Source organism: Lissotriton helveticus, chromosome 6 (assembly GCF_964261635.1).
Source record: "Lissotriton helveticus chromosome 6, aLisHel1.1, whole genome shotgun sequence".
Taxonomy (NCBI): Eukaryota; Metazoa; Chordata; class Amphibia; order Caudata; family Salamandridae; genus Lissotriton; species Lissotriton helveticus.
Genome location: NC_136067.1, coordinates 429,842,739 through 429,864,241, shown reverse-complemented (window position 1 = coordinate 429,864,241; position 21,503 = coordinate 429,842,739). Strand labels below are relative to the sequence as shown.

At 42.8% G+C, this 21,503-nt stretch overlaps 1 protein-coding gene across 1 annotated transcript in view; it reads right to left on the bottom strand.

Moving 5' to 3' along the window:
* Positions 1 to 21,503, bottom strand: part of EIPR1 (EARP complex and GARP complex interacting protein 1) — an 871,634-nt gene that overhangs the window by 27,621 nt on the left and 822,510 nt on the right. The window contains exon 7 of the mRNA XM_078647875.1: positions 19,629 to 19,796. Within this exon, the coding sequence (XP_078504001.1) occupies positions 19,629 to 19,796 (168 nt within the window). The remainder of the gene's footprint in view (positions 1 to 19,628; positions 19,797 to 21,503) is intronic.

Here is a 21,503-nt window from a genome sequence, read left to right as displayed (position 1 = left end):
TCCCATATTTTTAACCAAAACAGAACACATCCTGATTGGAAAAAATGGTTGATCTGGCCCACAGACACAAATAAGTGTCAAGATAGATTCCAGAACAAAATACAGGGGTTCAAATTGACCAGGCCAGACCCTAGATACTCCCAGAGACAACATCCAGGGATAGTTACAACATACAGTGTAGGAAAACTCTGCCTCGAATGGCTACAGAAATTCACACTGGCAGAAATTAAGCAACACTTGACTTTACTTAAAGACGGTGCTGACTTGCGTGATTTCATAATGGGACCACGCAAACAGCGTCAAAAACGTTTCATAGCGGCCGGTATATATGCAGCTTACAACGAAGCTTGGAAAGAAACGCAAATTGAAACAGCAGACAAAATACGGGAAATTGACCGTATTAATTTGGAAAAATCACTTTCTGTTGTGGCCAATGGGTTAATGACTCTGTCTTCCAGAATATATTCACTGGACAGCATTGTATCATCTGCTATAGATATAATAGAACAGGACTTGCTAATGTTACAACATGGTCAGTCACAATTACGTTCTATTGTACAGCTAGACTGGACGTTACAAAATCTGCGTTCAGGCTACGTGCCTTGGCGTTTAATCAACACAACGTCATTATTCTCTATATTTAACCTTACTGATACACAAATCAGCTTGGCACAGAAAGGAGCGGAATATACAATTCTGAGCATTGAAAAACTTGAGAGATTACCATTGACAATGTCAGAACGACCTGTCATTGAATGGGTAATACACGGAATAATAACTATTCCGATAACAACTTTCAAATTTAAATTCTGTCAAGAATATTGTGGAAATAAAATTGACAATTGTGCCCCATCATTTCCCTGTTTCTGCCTGACAGCCATTTTTCTCAGACAAACACCCATTTTGTGTGTGACATGCTCTCAGCAATTTGTCTGAAAACTGTCCTTCACATCCCCATTGAATCTTGCACAACCCCCTGCTCCTTGTGGTCGAGCCAATTCCAAGAAGCCTGTCTGTGTGCCCTCCCCCAGTTGTGCCAGAGACTCAGCCACATCCTGTCCATTGTTGGTAACTCAGCCTGTCACACCAACTGCCCTGTGACCACCCCCAACTGAAAGAGGAAGCACGAGGTTAGGCCCTGAAACCACACCAACTAATAGAGGAAGCACAAGGTTGTACACTGTGAACACACACATTTCTGTGGTTCTGCCAATTCTGGGAACCAGCAGCAGATAGTTCCTGTTCTTAACTGTAAGACACCCTGCACATGGCATCTTAGTTCATTGACCACCCCTTCCTGTGTTTCAGCCAATTCCCAGAACCAGCAGATAGTTCCTGATTTAAGAAATAGTTACTGCAAGCCAGAGAGCAGATGGTCTCTGTTTTACACAAGATAGTTCCTCTTTTTGACATGAAGCACGAGCACAAACCCCAAATAAGGAAGCCTCCCCCTTCCAACTGTCAGACTATTTCACATCAAAAGTCCCCTCACGAAGCCTAAGACACGCCCCCATTTCTTCACAATCTGCCCCTCTTGCTGATTTTTGTTCCTCTATCTGCCATGACCTGTTCGTTCCTCTATTTTGCCTCGTGACCAAGACTGTACAAATGTCCTGCTGTTGAAAATAAAATACCCACTTCAAGAGAGAGACTTGAGAGATTGCTCCTGTGCCCGCTTGGCGCTGGAAGCGCTCCCCTTAACTCGAGTTATTGGTCTCCTCCTCCTTCATTTGAGCACCACGGACTCCTCGCTTTGCATTGACAAGAAATTATGATTTATTAAGCATAGAAATTCAGAAATGAGGTAATAAGTAAATTTAATTTACCACATTAATTGGCGCCCGGAACAGGGACATTCCCTTTCCCCCACGCGCCAGCGATATTGGACCCGGTACTGTCCCCTCCTGACCGTTGACGGACTTCAAAAGTGCACAACGCGGGGAATTCCCGCTAACTCCCTCAAGGCGAAGAGGGGGACCGACTGCGGCCCAGCATCCACACGAGGCGGTGAGGAAATAGCGGAACGTCCTGAACCAAAGCCCAACCTGCGAAGCAGACGAGTCCGAGGTTCTACAAATCCCACCTTGAAACTGCGCGCCGCGTTTTTTTCCAAAATCTTCAAGAGGCCTTCCAGTTATTTTTCGGTGAGTACTGCTGAAAAGTATAAAGACGAACCCACAGCTTTTGTGGGGGCGGTAAAGATACGCGTTTTGTTGGTTTCTCACCTATCTTTGGTGAGGACTACTAAAACTAGTATAAAAGACGGACTCACTCCCTTGTGGGCACGGTAAAGATACATGTTTTTATGTGTTTCTCACTTATTTTGTGAGGACTACTAAACTAGTATAAAAGACGGACTCACCTCTTTCGTGGGTACGGTAAAGATATTTGTTCTGTTTGTGTTTTTCTCACTTCTAAAATCTTTGAAAGTCTTGCCATCATACCTATTTTCTCGAAAATACGTAAGATGGCAACCAAAAGGAGTATTCTTGAGAAGGAAATTCCCCTTCCTCCTCGGGATACTCCAGGACACTTCATGTATGCAAAACATGGTGTCGGTGCAATTATTTATTGTGATTTATGGGTGGATTATACTAAAGACCTAGAACACAGATATAGATGGCCTGAAAATGGTACTTTTGACATGGAATGTATTATAAAATTAGAGGAACAGTTATGGAAGAAAAAGAGAGTCCGCCAGTCACAGAGTGACTCAGTGGAGTTATGGAGAAAAGAAGCCCATAGGAGGCAACAGAAGGAATTGCATAATGTTGAAAAGGGTAAGAGAATGTCAGAGCAGGCCAAGAAAGAACAGTTACAAGAAATAGGGAAAGAAGTAGTTAGTGAAAGGAATAAAAGGGAACAATCAGCCATTTCTACTGGTTTTTATCCTGTATTGCCATCTGCACCTGAAAACCTTAACATTGCATCAGCACAGCCTACAGCCCCACTACCAGAGGATACTTTCACCAATTTTCTCTTAGATACTCCACCTCCATATGAAGTTCCAGTAATTCAGCACCCTCTGCCTCCGCCACCCCTTTTACAACATAACGCACCACCTCTCACTCCAGAAGGGGGTGCCGTAGGTCCAGACCCAGGTAAAACAATTCCCGACTGCCCCTATGACCCGACTCCGAGCAACACAGGGGAGGCGGGCCGAATAAGTAAAATACTTCATGACTCCTGGGAAGAAATAAGACATCTACCAGCAATTGACACATTTCTTCAAGCGGCCTCTGAGTTTCTTCGTACTGGAGAGAACTCACGAGCCATTAACGCTATGACTACAAGAAGATCACACCCTGTAAAAATGCACATGTATAGGTTCCTTCTTTGCTGTTTCATAAAACACATACAAGCAGAGGAAAGAAATGTACCAGTTTCACTTTTTGACTTATTAGATTCCGCATCCAACCACACTAGTCTAGAACTTATAAATGATGCACTAGACAGGTTCACCCGTAAGGTGACCCGTATTCTGCAAAACTTGCAAACAAATGAAGAGAATAAGAAACTTGAGGAGGAAATTACTGAACCTACTGAAAAAGTCCTACCCGTTCGTTCTTCCGCCCTTAATTCACGAACACCCCCGCCTACATTCCTCCAAGGTCACTCTGAACGGTCATCTCCAGATGAGTTATTTGAAAATACATCCAATGCATTAGACTACTGGTTAGACCAGGAACCTCCGCTTACACCGGAGGAGGAGGAAATAGCCAGAACTGCGACCCTATGGGTCTCTCAATATAAGATATATGACAATGATCTCATAGCCCAGCTTTTTCTAGCATTACCACGCTCACATCAAAGATTAGCAAGTCTCTACATGGTACAACATCTCATCACACTCAATGACACTCATTTTAAACATGATCCAAGACTCGAAGATTTTCTGTCTGACTGCGCTGATAACATGTTCCTCCACAATAGTTCAGTTTTTCTCAACACATTTATAGATTTTAGACAGAAATACCAGAAAAAGACTGAATATAAATCTTTCAATAATACGTGTGGATCAACTAATAGACTCCCTCAAACACGCCAGTTCCCCATGAGAGAGGTCCACCCCAGAGCTGACACAAATAGAGCGCTACAACGCGTCTTCATTTATGTACCCTTGACAAAACTTGAGTTACTAAGGATGAAAGAGATGGTTCCCTCCCACTCAAAGGATCCTGCTGGATTCTTTAAGGAATTAGGAGATGTATTAATGATGGGAACATATACTCTTTCTGATATCACAGCAATTCTGAAATTATTGTTGCCATCAGGTATATATGACAAACTAAGAGAAAAAGATTGGGAAGTAGCAGGTGAACACATTAGATGGACTGAACTTCAGATTGACGAAAATACCAGAGTAGCAGGTCAAGGTATAGGAGACAGACTAAAAGCACTTCCTGGCACTATTTTAAAGGTGCTACCACAGTTACTAACAGTGAAAAAGGAGGACTGGGATGCCATTTCCTCCTGCAAACAGAAACATGGTGAAGACATAGGAGATTATTACACCAGACTTGAAAAATGTTTTGCGGTAAATAGCGGCCTTACGCCGACAAGTGAAGCTTACCCGCATCTGTTTGTTTCCAAATTAGTAGATAACGCCTTGCCAGCCATTAAGGACAGAGTACTAAAAGTAGAAAGTACCTGGCAAGCACATACACCTCCACAGGTGTTACAAATGCTACAATATCACCAAAATCGCATTAGGGATGAAGAAGAAAATAATAAGAAACGCATGAAAGACACAAAGATGAAAGCATTAGTAGCCCAAACTGCACCCCAGCGTCAACAGACACCAAGTAGCCAGACAAATATAAAAAGCACTTGTAATTATTGCAAAAAGATGGGACACTTCGTTAAAGATTGCCCTGTCTTAAAGCACAATTTGGCTACTGGTAAGACCCAGCCACGCCCATATCAGCCAAAACAGAATGGTTCCCTAGACAGTTCAACACCTTCAGTTCCACTGACAACACAAATGGCCCAAATGAATATTATAGACAGCGCCTACACTGAATATTACCCAGATTTCTCATGATGTTGCCCCGAGAGACAGAAGATGACAAACTGCCCCTAATCCCCATTCCAGTAGATCAGACAGGTCCATTTATAGAGGTCCGACTTCTTGGGGAGGATAGGAAGTTTCTACTAGACACTGGGGCCAGTAAAACAACAATAAGCCATCAAGAGGTCCCAGAGGCTCCTCTCTCGGGTTCAAAAAGTATTTCTCTGGGTTTCTCGGGACAACCTGTGACAAAGGTCGCGTCAAAGCCACTGCCCTTGCAGGTTGGTCCCCTCACGACAACTACAGATCTTATATTGACAAAATCATGTCCAGAAAACTTGCTTGGTATAAAAACATTGAAAGAATTAGGAGCTGTCATTGTTTGCTCACCTACAGATGTCAGACTATTTCTGCGAGATTTCAAGGGCCACTACACAAGTAGAGAATTAGATGAGCGTTTGAAAGATTTGCCACACACCCTGTGGGCCACTGATTCCACCACAGTAGGATGTATGGAAATAACACCTCACAAGGTTACACTGAAAGAGGGAGCCCAACTACCACGTATAAGGCAATACAAAATTCCACCTCAGGCTGAACAAGCATTAATGTTAATTATTCAGGACCTAATACAGTCAGGTGTGATTAAGGAAACAACTTCTAACATTTGCAATTCCCCTGTTTTACCAGTTCATAAAAAAGTGGAACCAGGAACACCACCAGTCTACAGACTAGTGGTGGATTTGAGAGAGCTCAATAAATGTGTCGTTCCACAACACCCTGTGGTTCCAGACATCTCCACCCTACTCACAGCCATAGATGCGGAAGCAACGCATTTTTCAGTCATTGACTTGAAAAACGCAATCTTTAGCATACCTATTCACCCAGACAGTCAATACCTTTTTGGCTTCTCCTTACAAGGACGAAGTTTCCAATTCACAAGAGCTCCTCAAGGTTTCACAGAGAGTCCAAGCGTATATAGCCAAGCATTAAAAAGACAACTAGATACTGTTCAAATGCCCACGGATACAGCCATACTACAATATGTTGATGATATCCACATTACGGACAGATCTGACGCAGCATGTGCTGAAGCATCACTACTAGTACTAGAATGAATTCCTAGCTGCAAATGGCCATAAAGTTTCCCCTGGTAAGCTCCAATTTTGTTTACAGCAAGTGGCATACTTAGGGCACTTGCTGTCAAAGGAGGGTAGGCAGCTTACACAGGAACGCATCCAGCTCATACTACAAATACCACAACCAACAACACAGAAACAAGTTTGAGCCTTTGTTGGTCTCACCTCATATTGTAGACAGTGGATCCCACAATTTGCACTCATTTCTAAACCATTAGTGCAGCTGACAACACTCGAAGCTGGCGCTACTCCACAATTACCCTGGACAGATGAACACACGCAAGCCTTTCAGTCTCTTAAAAAAGCTATGTGTCAAGCCCCAGTGCTGGCAACACCTAATTACACCAAAGATTTTACATTATTTGTAACAGAAAACTCAGGTACAGCACTATCAGTTCTGACCCAACTTCAAGCAGACAAACAAACCATGTGGTTATTTTTCAAGCACATTAGATCCAGTAGCACAAGCATTGCCTGCATGTCTAAAATCAGTAGCAGCTACTGCACAAGCTATTAGACAAAGCGATTCTATTGTATTGGGACATCTGATAGTTCAGGTCCCACACGCTGTAGAACTTCTGTTAAACAGAACACAAACACAGCATCTGACAATAGCCAGACTCACCGGATATGAGATGACACTTTTTCAGCCACACATTGAGATTAGACGCTGCAACATTTTAAACCCAGCAACACTGTTGCCACTGACCTCTGCTACTGAAGAAATTCACGATTGTATTGACATAATTGATTTAGTGACCAAACCAAGACCAGATTTACAAGATACTCCCCTTGCTAAGGCAGAAATGACACTCTTTGTTGATGGTTCATGTATGAGACTCCCCACAGGAGAATTAGCAGCAGCCTATGCCGTCACAAATGGTGTAGACACTTTAGAAGCACACAAGATAGAGATACTGTCGGCACAGGCAGCAGAACTCATAGCCCTAACACGAGCATGTCACTTAGCAAAAGGAAAGTCAGTTAACATCTACACTGATTCACAATATGCCTTTGGAGTTGTACACAACTTCGGTACATTGTGGAGAGAGAGAGGATTTCTCACATCACATGGGTCCAGAATACAGCATGCTACACTCATCACTGCCCTCTTAGAGGCCAGTCAGTTACCAGAGAAAATCGCAGTGCTAAAATGTAAAGCACACACAAAAGGAACAGATGAAATATCAAAAGGAAATGATTCTGCAGACAGTGCAGCCAAGTTAGCAGCAAACACAGAATTAAGTATACCACATCGCCAATATACAATACGAGACCCCTTTTTTGACATCCAGGATGTCCAAAGTCACGCCACACCACAGGAACTGCTAGAATGGACGGAAAAAGGAGGGGTCCTTACAGATCAAGGCTGGATGACACCTGAAAGAGCAGTATGGTTTCTACCGGATGCCATGGTACAGGTTATGGTAAACACCATACATGGACCAGCGCATCTGGGAGAAAAAGCAATGTTAGACAGCATACAGAATATATGGCACAACAAACATTTGAGAACTGCAGCCAAACAAAAAGTTAAAACGTGCATGATTTGTAATCAGTTCAACCCAGGAAAAGGCACAAAGGTGGAACAGGGAGGATTCCAACCCCCTGACCATCCATTTGAAGTTCTCCAGATGGACTATATCCAGATGGAGAGATGTAGAGGTCACAAGTATGTACTAGTTGCAGTGTGTGCTCTGACCAGATGGACAGAAGCCTATCCCGTCCCAGATTACACTGCAACGACAACTGCTAAACAATTAGTTAGAGAGTTTTTCCCGAGGTATGGGTTGCCCAGTGTCATCTACTCAGATAACGGCCAACCTTTTTCCTCTGAACTCATGAAGCAAGTGTCTCTTCTGTTAGGGTACACTTGGAAGTTTCACTGTGTAAGACATCCTCAGGCAGCAGGTCTAGTAGAAAGACACAACCAAACTTTGAAGACAAAATTGGCCAAGATATGCACTGACAAAGGCGTGGACTGGATGGTAGTCTTACCGGTTGCCCTCTTTTACATGCGTATGGTAGCCCATTCCAGAACTGGCTTATCTCCATATGAAGTGGTCTTTGGCAGACCACCAAATATGTGGGGTACGCCAAGGCCTAAAAGAATAACTGATGTTGACAGTACTATGCTGACTGACTACCTGGCTTCCTTGATGTCTGCACTCCAATCTTGTCGTTCTCAGGTTGCTGCCACCTTCCCTGACAAAACCAACCCGGAAGAACACGCCATCCGACCCGGGGACTGGGTCCTTGTGAGGAACTTCGACCGGACCAGCCCCCTCCAGCCCAGGTGGAAGAAGCCAAGACTCGTACTACTAACAACACGGACAGCAGTGAAGGTCGAGGGCAGGAAGGCCTGGCTCCACGCAAGCCACTGCCGGAAACATTTTGGACAAAAAGACACTGTTGCTGATGGCCCTGCCAATCCCACTGACATTGTGACTGAACAATCTTTATTGCCTTTGGAACTAACCCCACAACAGGATTACAAATCAAAGTTAAGGTCTGCCATTCGGACTCTGGCTAATTAAGTCCATTGGGCGTCGGTCCAGTGGTGAAGCGGTTGGAGCATGGGAATGGATGTTAACACCTTGACTATGTGGGAGAAAGAAAAAATGAACTCTAGAAAAAGATATAATGGTCCTATTATATGTTTGACAGTATTATTTTTCCTCATGGCAGTTATGACGTGTCTTGGTTGGATTCTCCACACTGTTTTTCCTCCAACACAACACACCTCTCATACACCCAACAGCACTCAGGAACACACCTATCACGACCTACCCCCTCATGAACAAGCCCATAGACTAGCCTTGCGAAACAATACCTTCATACAGATGCTACACCACACTCAGCAGGCCAGTAATAGCACCAATTGTTGGATATGTGGCCGCATCCCACCTCATCAGAAAAAGGGAGGGATGCCTCTTTTTCCTTTCCCATTCTCTTATAATGGAACTTGTGAAGCCTGGTTCGCCCTAATAACAGCTGACGATACTACCCCCACCTCCTGCCCTGACGGAAATAATTCATGCAAGAATGGGTGGCCTTGGGGGGATTTAAACAAGGTACTCAATACTGCCTGTTACCCTAATAAGGAGGGAAATCCTCAGGCGACAGGTACAGTCCTAGAAAGTGAAGAATACAAGCAAGGGAACATGACCATGTCCTACAAGATGTTAAATACCAAACCTAAAAAGAATGCTGGTCCCCCTTCCATCTCGGTCTCACCAGTAAAAGGACACCTGTGCATCCAGAAAAATGGCTCTGTTCCATTAGGACACAGTGACTGTCATACCACTATATGTTTTGAAGACAGAGGAAAGTCCTCATTCCTAGCATCTCGCCATACTTATTTCGTCTGTGGCCAAACGGCCTATGTGCAGCTGCCCTTGAACTGGGGGGGGAACTTGCTATATAGCATTCCTGTTACCCCCTTTCTTTGTGGCCCCATCCACTTACCACCGAGACCTCCAAGTGCCCCATGTCAGACATAAAAGAACGATCGATACCTCCTTGGTTGACCAAACGGAAACCTCATGGGAACAGTATACAGATTTTAACAAAAGGTTCTTCTTCTTTGTTGGCCCTGTACAGAACAGCAAGCTTATACACAGGTTGACAAGGACCTTAGAGTCTGTTGTAAACCAGACGGCGTCTGCCCTTGGGAGCTTAACCCAGGAGCAGTCTGCCATACGATTGGTTACTATCCAAAATCGCCTTGTCCTTGACATCATCTTGGCTGACAGAGGCGGAGCCTGTAAAATTATAGGCTCTAGCTGCTGTATATTTATTCCTGATAATTCCCCATCTGTATACACGGCCATAACAAAATTACACAAGATAGCCGTAAGTTTACATCAAGAACCTGGCACTTGGACGTGGTCTGACTGGTTCTGGAAGATAATATCGTCCTGGGGATGGCAACTGCTGTCAGCAGCAGGTATAATATTCCTGATAATAACTGGATGCTGCCTTTGCATCCAATGTGGTCCTGCCCTGTGCGGTCTATGCGCTGCAAAATGCATTCCTAAACCACTTGTCCAGCAGAGAGAAAGGGAAAGAATCATGTTACAAGAATGTATAAATGATCTCATGCAAATTGAGATATAATGTAGGTACACTCTGGGGCAAGGAGGGAATGTGGAAATAAAATTGACAATTGTGCCCCATCATTTCCCTGTTTCTGCCTGACAGCCATTTTTCTCAGACAAACACCCATTTTGTGTGTGACATGCTCTCAGCAATGTGTCTGAAAACTGTCCTTCACATCCCCATTGAATCTTGCACAACCCCCTGCTCCTTGTGGTCGAGCCAAATCCAAGAAGCCTGTCTGTGTGCCCTCCCCCAGTTGTGCCAGAGACTCAGCCACATCCTGTCCATTGTTGGTAACTCAGCCTGTCACACCAACTGCCCTGTGACCACCCCCAACTGAAAGAGGAAGCGCCGAGGTTAGGCCCTGAAACCACACCAACTAATAGACGAAGCACAAGGTTGTACACTGTGAACACACACATTTCTGTGGTTCTGCCAATTCTGGGAACCAGCAGCAGATAGTTCCTGTTCTTAACTGTAAGACACCCTGCACCTGGCATCTTAGTTCATTGACCACCCCTTCCTGTGTTTCAGCCAATTCCCAGAAACAGCAGATAGTTCCTGTTTTAAGAAATAGTTACTGCAAGCCAGAGAGCAGATGGTCTCTGTTTTACACAAGATAGTTCCTCTTTTTGACATGAAGCACGAGCACAAACCCCAAATAAGGAAGCCTCCCCCTTCCAACTGTCAGACTATTTCACATCAAAAGTCCCCTCACGAAGCCTAAGACACGCCCCCATTTCTTCACAATCTGCCCCTCTTGCTGATTTTTGTTCCTCTATCTGCCATGACCTGTTTGTTCCTCTATTTTGCCTCGTGACCAAGACTGTATAAATGTCCTGCTGTTGAAAATAAAATACCCACTTCAAGAGAGAGACTTGAGAGATTGCTCCTGTGCCCGCTTGGCGCTGGAAGCGCTCCCCTTAACTCGAGTTATTGGTCTCCTCCTCCTTCATTTGAGCACCACGGACTCCTCGCTTTGCATTGACAAGAAATTATGATTTATTAAGCATAGAAATTCAGAAATGAGGTAATAAGTAAATTTAATTTACCACAATATATACCAGCAGGCCAGTATGAAAGGTTGGGTAAAGGGTACATTAAGTCATCATGGAAATTACCTTACACACACACATGTTATAGTGAAAAGGAACATAATGTATTTCTTAGTGGTAATAATTGTAAAAGATCACTAAGTGGTATACTTCTGTGTCAAGGTATTGACCTGCATGGGGCCTGTGAGGGGACTTCAAATAACCTTCCATGTCACCAGCATGGCACACCTGCAACTCAAATAGAGCCATTCTTTAGACGGCTTTCTAACGGGAGCTATATTCTAATAGTGGACCACAGATGTTGTGGCATGGTGCCAGGAAAAGCTTATCTAGTTAGCGTTAGTTCCATGGTCACTTGCTGTATGCAAGTATTGTTTCCAAACAGCACTCCAGACAGGGAGGAAAATATTTGGCCATTTTTGAATATCTCTTCTATTCGAATTGATACTTTAAGCAAAATGAAGTCTGTTCTTTTACAGACAACTGTGCCCTTGATGTCATCAAAAGAAACGTATGATCTGCAAGTCGCAAGGACAACGGCAGAGATACATAACCTTTTATCAGCAAATTGTTCCCTACATTTCGCAGAAATGTTAAGCCAAATCCGAAATATGTCTGATACTGGCGGTATCCCACATATATTTAAGACAATTTTTCGGGACTGTTAACACCCTTCACAACAGTTCTGGGCATTTTTCCTAATTTTGTCCATTCTGTCTTTGGCGGCCTACCACTCCTGTTGGGACTCGTAGCAGGCATTTTATTTTTGATACTTCTGCTTCGTTATGGCAAGCCAAAACGCAGACAGGAATCCAGCAACAATGGAAGAAACGATCCTAGCTATACCCTATCGGGACTGCATAACTAAAGTCCTTGGATTAGCCCGGCTAAGAGATCTGAATATGACCTGGTTTCTTTGATTCAGACCCATCTGGCAGAATTGTATCTTACCTGTGCTTCGATGTATGCTATGCGGAGAAGAATGCGTGTTGGACGTCTGTCTTACACTACAATCAGCAGTACCATTGGATACAGATACTTTGCTAAGTCCTGTAACGGCTCATGCATCGTGTTGTCCCCAGCGGTTACCAATCCTGATGACGGCATTCGTTGAGACTTCACCACTGCGATTAAAGGGTAGTGAAGTACGAGATGAGAGCAACATCACCCAGGTACGACCTTCTGTGAGCACTGCTGATCCTGTCATCGATGATAGCAATCATGCTCACGACTGCACAGTTGCGGCATTTTCAAACTTGGTCGAACTTTCACCTGAAGCGGTAAACCACTTTTTTGAAAGTCTGTCTGAAATGATGTTTTCCCCCGAACAAAAAGAATAACTTTTAAGCAAACTACTACACAGCGTTCCCTGAACTCTGAATTCGGCATTCGGCTTTGATAAACAAAAGCTACTGAACATATTTGGAACTATATTTTTTCTCTCTCCCCTGAAAGCGAATTTTTTTTTTTCCCGATTCCAAAATATTTACCTTTTTTCTGGCACATGTACTCTGCTTGAAGTAGAACTATTCTTAGAGAACAGAGCTTCTATTTTAGGAACTCTAAAGACAATATATCACGTCAGCCTCTAGCACATTTACAGCAACTGTATTTATATGTGATGGAATGGTCTCGACCCTTTTTTCTGTATTAAGAGCCATTTCATGTGTAAATTTCGCAAATCATTCATGCCGATATATATATGCATCCTTTTTAATGAATGATTGCACTGCTTGAAAAGCGTACAGTACCTATAATCATTTTCATGTATTTCGCATACACCATTTCAAATGCAAAAATGTATTTTGGGGTGGGTTGGTATACACATGCACCTTTTATGTTTACTATTGCTTAAGTTTTAGTAATGATGGACATTAATTCGGGGAGTGGGTGTAGTGTTTTATCTAGGAACCTGAATCGATATTCCTATTTTATGCCCTTGTCTGGTTATAATCAATAATATCCATACACCGGCATAACAATCATATCCATAATTCAGTCGTAGCACATGCTGTCACATTAAGCAAGGCTACTTCTCCGGCCCCCTAGTAAAGCACACCGAGTTCTCTAAACAAAACCAAGCCTCCAGCAACCTGGGAAATCCCCCTTGGTTTTGTTTTGATTTCGTCCTAGAACTCCTGTAAAGCACTGTAAGAACGGCCAGTTCTTAGTGACATCTTTATTGACATCTTATGTCCAACCTTATGTCAAACCCAGGCACCTTTCAGGTATAAATATACCAACGTTGCCTTAAGCAAACACACGGTGGTGATTCTGGAGCAGAGCAGCTAGCTACTTGCCCGAGAGCCCAGCTGATGCGAGAGCCCACAGACGCTGCCCCTCCTCCCTGACGCACTGAGAGAGACGCTGTCTTTTCTCCTGCCGAGAAATCCAGCTCCGGTGTTTCCAGATACCTTCGCGGGTTACTGGGATATCGAGTCCTGAGAAAGAGATACAAGACCTCCTGCTTTCTATTACCCAGGTACGGAACTGACTAAACCCTTACAGAGAATTCTTGAGTCAGATTCTTGGCAAAACAAACTTAACTTAAACTGCTACTTACTTACACCTTTCCACGTATTAGGCTTAGGTCAGGTACACCGGGGTAGGCGTAGTTAGAAGCACCAGTTGAGTACGATTAGTCAATGTATATATGTATGTATATATTTTATCTATTTTAAAGTATCATATGGCTAAGAAACCATATCAATGCTTTTACAGTATTATTTTATAATCCTCCTTTTACTGTACGCACTTTACTTTACCATGAGCATTACAATCGTGGCAATTCATTTCTCTTGTATGAGGAAGAAGACTGCTCAATAAATAACACCTTTTATTGAAAACGCCCGTCTCTCTTTTCTCTGCATTCTGGTGAAACTAAGTACGCACATTTGACTGAGTGAAATAGCTGTCTATTGTTTTCACACGACTCTAGAGATACACTCTTATTCAGGGAGAGCAAAGTTGTCATGTTTTATGGTTGTCAGAAGCTAATCCCTTCTTGTCTAATCCAGGGAGGTTAAACTCCTCCTCGTTTATTCGAGAAAGTTTCTAGTGACCTCTGAGCTAGCTGGCAAACCTTAAGTCCAATATAGTCAGTAGAGACCTAGATAACCTCAGTCCTACGTCTACACTGCTGAATATATTATTCCAATGCGCAGAGCCTATTGGGAATATAGGAACTACACTACAAAGGAGCCCCTCATCCTCAATACATTGTTCTTCTAGTTTTTCACGGGAGTCATCACTTTCATCCATACTTACTTGTGTATTTTTAAAACTTTTAATGGCCACTACTTTGATTTCCTAGGACAGAGGTCATTATAGTTTCATTTGGTGACCCACAAGCAGGGGTCTAGATTTTGAAATTCTTTGTATTCAATCATACTGGGCTGTTTGATTACTGGGTCCACTTTCCTTTGGGCCTCTATTTGTATCTTTAGTTCCACAATATAATTCAAGTTGCCCATCTCAAGTTTCATGTGTTTATTGTCTCCTTCCATTGTGTTACCCTCTGTTTGGTTCCAATCATGGATTAGAGCAGGCTCTGTTTGATGACATTGGTGGAGTTGCTGAATTTAAATTTCTAATTCTGAGGGCACTGGGTGGTGGACTGATGCCCCCACCCTCAGTTTGTTGCTCAATTTTTGATAATAGTACTTTTTTATTCCCTCGCTGGAGGTTGTTTGCTAAACCACTGCAAGTTTGGCAGAGGATCTTGTAATTAGTGAAAAGTTGTAGTACTTCTGTGGGGGCAGACTCCCCTCCTATTCTTACCCGGGTTTGCCTTGGGCCTTGTTGCATATGCTTTTAAGAGAAGATAACTTTTTGTGCGCATCCTTGGTTGTACAGGCTTTTTATAATTGTGCAAACAAAGACTTGGGGAGAGGATGTGGCCTAACAGGCAAGGGCGGTCGATCTCAAATCTTGAGAACCGGTTTCGAGTCTGAACAATGATGCTTAACATCCTGTGATTCTGGGCAAATCACTTAACCTCCCTGTGTCTAACAAAAATGAATGTGTTCTTGTGTAACGTAACTGGTTGTCATGTAAAGCACTCTGATACCTTCAGTTTAAGTTCGCGCTAAATAAAACTCCGGGAAAAGAAGACTATTCAGCATACTGCCCCGACTGAAAGCCTCCCCTGCACTACAATTCTGCCTGGAGATATCTTCAACAGCCTGAAGTGACCAACAGCAGTAGAAGAGCATAGGATGGCGCGTATCAGAGCCTATCAGATCCTTATAGTGTGGTGTTTGGTTGCCTGGCGGTGCAATACTGACAATCTCCTTTTGACACCTCTTGACATGGGAGTGGCAGATTGAATGGCTTTGCTGCAAGAAGCTTATGTATAGGGAGCTACCCTTTCTGGCAGGAAAAGGATTGGGTCAACAATCTTATAAAAAACAGAGTTCCTTCTCCTGAGTTCAATGAGTCATAGGCGGTGTTAGAATCCCACAGGGGACGTTTACATCACTGGGAGGGATTAAGATGTTACACCGGTTACCAAATTTACAACTTAGTGCTAGTGGGGCCCAAAAGTAACATAAAAAACATGAAACAATTTTTATAAAAACATTTGTTCATTCATTTATTTGTGAATTTTTAAAAAAAATTTGATCACAACATATTAATGCAATTAAAAACATATACACAAACGTTATCTACAAAAACATATATTTGTGGATATGCATTATGATATGTTTTTGTAGATAAAATAAAGCTGTGAACGAGTCCTTGAAGAAGGTGCAAGATAATAAAGAGGCACCGAAACGCCGCGTCGACAATTTCGTTCCTATAGAAATCCTTTTTGATTAGTAAACTTGATGTTGTAATATCTGTATGAAACATTGCTAGAATAGCAATTTTTAAAGAATATTGTATGTTTTTTTAAATGTCTGAACCTCACGAAAAACGTTTGTGTATATGTTTTTAATTGCATTAATATGTTATGATCAAATTTTTTTTTAAAAATTCACAAATAAATGAATGAACAAATGTTTTTATAAGAATTGTTTCATGTTTTTTATGTTACTTTTGGGCCCCACTAGCACTAAGTTGTAACTTTGGTAACCGGTGTAACATCTTAATCCCTCCCAGTGATGTAAACGTCCCCTGTGGGATTCTAACACCACCTATGACTCATTGAACTCAGGAGAAGGAACTCTGTTTTTTATAAGTTTGCTGCAAGAAGGACTGTCACTCTGCTGCCATGCTGTGTAGCCCTGCTGGCCTCCTGCCTGAGTGAAGGACTGGATTTGCCTCTTTAACCCAAGACCACCAGAGTGAATCCAACGGCTAGCTGGCTGGTCTCCTGATCAGAAGCCTCAGGGACGGAACAGGCTTCCTCAATCCAGCACCTGGACTCTGCAAGCTACAGGTCCTACCCTCCCAGGTGGTGCCACAACAGGCCAGGACCCCTGGAAATGTGCCTTAAGGTGCTCTACTAGCTCAGGCTGTAGTCCCAGCAGAACTGACACAGCGGAACTGCAGGGTGATATAGGTGCCGATGCGCAACGCATCACCGCACCAAACCTAGCATCAAGGCAGTGCCGTTGTTAGTCTCCAGCGCAGAGCAATCATCGCCACTCGCTGCCTTTCAAGAACCGCCGCTGTGTGACGCATCCTCGATGCAAGCCTTTGCATCACAAACCCCTTGTTTATGGCATCCTCGACAACGATGCAGGCCTCCGCATCATAAGCCCCGTAACTTCTTCAGAACCAGCCCGTGAGTGACACATCTGGAAGGAGGACTTCTCATCACAAGCCCCCCATCGACAGCACTCTCGAAAACGACACAGGACCTAGCATCACACCTTTGCACCACCTAGGAATCAATACTGCGTGACACACGCTTGACGCAGACTACGCATGGCTCAGCAACCAGGATTTATAGTACTCTTGTTCAGCCCGCCCACGCTCCAACGCGATTGGCCTGAACTTGTGACTTTGTCCCTGTCCAGCACGACCAGATAGCCACAGGTGGCGCTTGTACTTTTTGACGCTATTTTCCCTTAACTCTTTAAAACTGCATTTATGCAATTATACTAACTGGATTTTTGTCGTTCTGGTCTTTAATTATTTATTACATTTTTATTACATTTTACTCTCTTTTACTCTCTTTGGGGTAGTTCTTGATTACACTATGGGCACTTAAGTCAAGATGTGCAATTAATGGTACACAGCCCTCTACATGGTTATGTTTACATGGGACCAAGAGAACACTAGCCTTTCCACATAACTCTTTAATTTCAGGTTGGATGAAACTTACACCGTAATTCTCAAACTGTAACTACCTCTATAGGGCCTTCATTCACAGCAAATCTTTATTTTGCCTCAATTCGTCTTACCATACATATACTCAAAACTTTCAAGTCTGTCTTTTTATGGTCCACATAAATCCTCACTAATTCCAGATAAACACTAAAAAAAAACTCCAAAGGTTATTGGGGAACATTTCATCAGGACCCAATGGTCGTCAAACAGAAAAAAATGATATACCGTACTCTTTAACATGTGGTACGTCAACATCATAATACAGTTTACAAGATTATGACTGACCCCACTTAGGGCCCAACAGAATCGACCTCTTATCAGATTGAAAAGATGTGTTTTGGGGAAACAGCCATTACAACGTGACTGTTACCACAAATAGCCTTTACCATGCGGTTGTTACAACATGTGTACAGTTACCATCCATAGCCTTTGCCACACATGATTTTACAACGCATATGCCTTTACCATGTGTAGCCTTTACAACAAATTACGTTGTAAAGGTATGAATGGTAAGGGCATATGCATGGTACACAAATTGTAAGGGTATATTTGTGGTACAGGTGGTAAGGGCATGTGGGTGGTATCGTTTGAAGAGACAAAGAGACCAGGCTTCCACTTTAGGGGAAACAAATTAAAACAACCAGAGCGTGTGCACGTTCCCACAGAGGTAAAGAGGATTGCACAGGAGGGCATGGACCATGGGGGTTTTCAGAGCTGGTGATAAGTCGGGTCCGGCGTTAGGGTTCTGAGCTTGGGTGGTGTTATTTTAGGGCAGGGAGCCTTAGCGCCATTGGCCGTTTTTAGGGCTCAGGGCAGGGGCCGGGTGATTTTAGGGTTGCACCAGGGGTACGGTTTTAGGGCTAAGGGCTGAGATCTAGAGAAATTGTTATAGATTTTCAGGGAAATCCTCTACGAGGTGTATGCCTTTAACACTCATGCGTTTACAACGAAGTTAGTTGTAAAGGCATGTGTGGTAAAAGACATAATCGTTGTTAAAATATGCGTGGTAAAGATTATTTTCGGTAATGGCATGGGAAACAACCATTACAACGCAGTCATTACAACGCACTATATTTACAACGCAGTCATTACAATCAACAGCCTTTACATCGCATGCCATTACAACGCAGCCATTACAACGCATGTCACTATAACACATGTCACTACAACGCATGCCATTACAACGCATTTTACCTCTACACTATCCAACACTTACCCTACTGTTGCACTCACTGGAGGGGAATAGTAATTTTTACTCCTACACTATCCAACACTTACCCTTCTGTTGCACTCGCTGGAGTGGGAATAGTAATATTTACCCCTACACTATCCAACACTTGCCCTACTGTTGCCCTAAAAGTATTATGTATTGTAATGGAATGAGTTGTAATGATATGCTGATATGCTTTGTATTGGAATGCGTTGTAAATCTAGTTTCTAAAAATGTGTTGTGATGGCATGCGTTGTAAAATCATGCGTTGTAATGGATGTTGCGATGTAAAAACTGCACGTGTCCTATTCAATGGCATTCGCGTTGTAACGGCATGCGTAACAACGGAATGCACTGTTCCATCATACATCCGGGGTTAAGATCCAGAAATCCCCAAAACAACATTGAGCCAGAATTAGCGACAGCTTCACAAAAACGAAAGTATGTCAGTGCTAACACTTGTATGTATCAGGTATGCAGCATTGCAAAAGTTAAGTAATAAAGGAAGACACTCCTTAAGAGCACAAAATTAGGGAAGCCATAAGACACAATGGTTTGTGCATTTTTGTGTAGGCCATACCAAAGTTGGGTTCTGCGTATCCTTCAACATCCACAAAGCAGATGTTCTCATTCAAAAGAATGAACTTTTCATTGTGCTTGGATATCCATATTAAAAGTGACCATTGATCCTAAATGTTTGGAACAACTTCAATTTAAATTCAAGCTTCCATATAAAATATTAAATGGGTCTTACTTTATACATCTCGAGATGAGTATATTTTTTAGTAACACTATCATTTAAAAAAAAAAGTACAGCAGAGTTTTAAACCTACCAGTGTGAGTGTTCTTCCAGGGTCTTCACAGGTTCGTTCACATTTCTTGTGTCCCAGAACTTCACCTTACAATCGTCTCCACAACTGGCAAGATAGTACTGTTTATTAGGATTGAAGTCTAGGTCTCGCACCAACTGTCCATGAGCATTGTCAATGCAATATATCTGACTGTAAAACATAAAGAAGAGTGCTAATTACATACAGAAATTATCAGAAATTTGGATGAAGTCTGCATTTCTAAAAAATCGTAGATCACCTAGGTAGTAATTGCATGTTGAACTGAATTCACAAAAAAAAAGACATGTATAGTACAGTTTTTAACTTCGTTCAACTTGATTAGAAATGATCAAGGTACCTTACCTCTTATAATCCAACACTTGAATATCTAAAGGAGCCCGCACATATTCAGACCTTCTAAATCTTCCTTTTCTTAGAGGAAAGTACGGCTAAAATGCTGTTATGTTTCTCACTTTGGACAAATATATTTACAAGTGTCAGTAACGGTGAGATCCCCTGATGGAAAACACGGGTGAGCTCCTCTCTAGATTCAGCTAACAATCAGGTGCTCATCACAAACATCTGAAATATTCAAAGGAAAGATGGAGGTAAACTTGACACACAGGCAGTGGGGAGGACTTGCTGTGTTTGAATCTATAATGGTCCTTTAGAAAGCGAATGTGATATCTTGGGAGGAGACTGCAAACTGATTATTTTCCTCACTATTACCCCCAGGAGCACATTCTGAACGGAACTGCACAGCAGTAATCAAACTCAGAAATGACAAGCCTCCGGAAGACTGGAATGACTTTCAAGTTTGAAAAATTAAAATATTGCCACTAGACCTACAGGTTGAGTAACTTAATAAATGCACTAGACCCACAAGATCTCCAATCGCTCACCTTCTATGAAAGTAAGAGTCAAATATATGTTTACGGTATAAGTCGTTAAATCTGTCAAAATTACTGAATTAGGCCAGTATGCCTGAATGGACTGCAGGGACCTGTGCTTAACCCCATGGTTATAAGTTCATGTAATATCCCGACTTGTCCACTAAGCCTTTCATCTTTTCAGGGTTGATAACATGAGTACCATTAACATGGCAACAATAAGGATCCATTATCTGTCAACAGTGCCATGTGACCGTCAGGGTGAATGTGCGCTCTACTAATATGCCTGTTGTGGTTTTTACATTTATCTCATTTTCATATTGATTCACTAGTGCAGTGATGGAGTCAATCAACTGTAGGAGAGTTTTTAGGAAGTGACTGACTTGCCAAAACTCTATTACATTTTCGTATCCAACACTAGCATTTAACTGATTCTGCACCAACCAACACAGCCTTTCAGATTGATTCTGACAAGAAACTGACTGGGGCCAACATCACTGATTCAACCACAGGTGCAACATGTGGCTGAATCTGCCCTACCAGCCTTTAGCCATTTAGAGGCAAATATGTCATGTGCGTGACCCTTCTCCAGCCCTACTGACCTTTCACAGGTAGTCCTAGTTACTTCTTTCAGCCTGCAAAAAGTAATGAGATTTTTCTCGAATGTTTCCCTTATTTCAAAGATGATCTCTAAAGGTGACTTCACAAGTCAGGCAAGTATTGCCTCAATGACTATAAGAAATTCCTAAATATACTTACTTTATAGCACTGCATTTTAGGCTGTTTCACTCATGAAGCTGTTTGATTTCTCCGTAGAAAAGGGAATAGGCAAGTAACTCAAAGATAGCTCTCAAAAGTTCCGGATCGGCGGGGCGTGGTCTCGGCGCCGACCAAGATGGCCGCTTGGCCGGGGAGCTCCGTAACGCCGGGAGTACTTTCTCGTCGTCGATGCGTTCCCTGTATCGCTAGTGTCACGGAAACTGCTTTC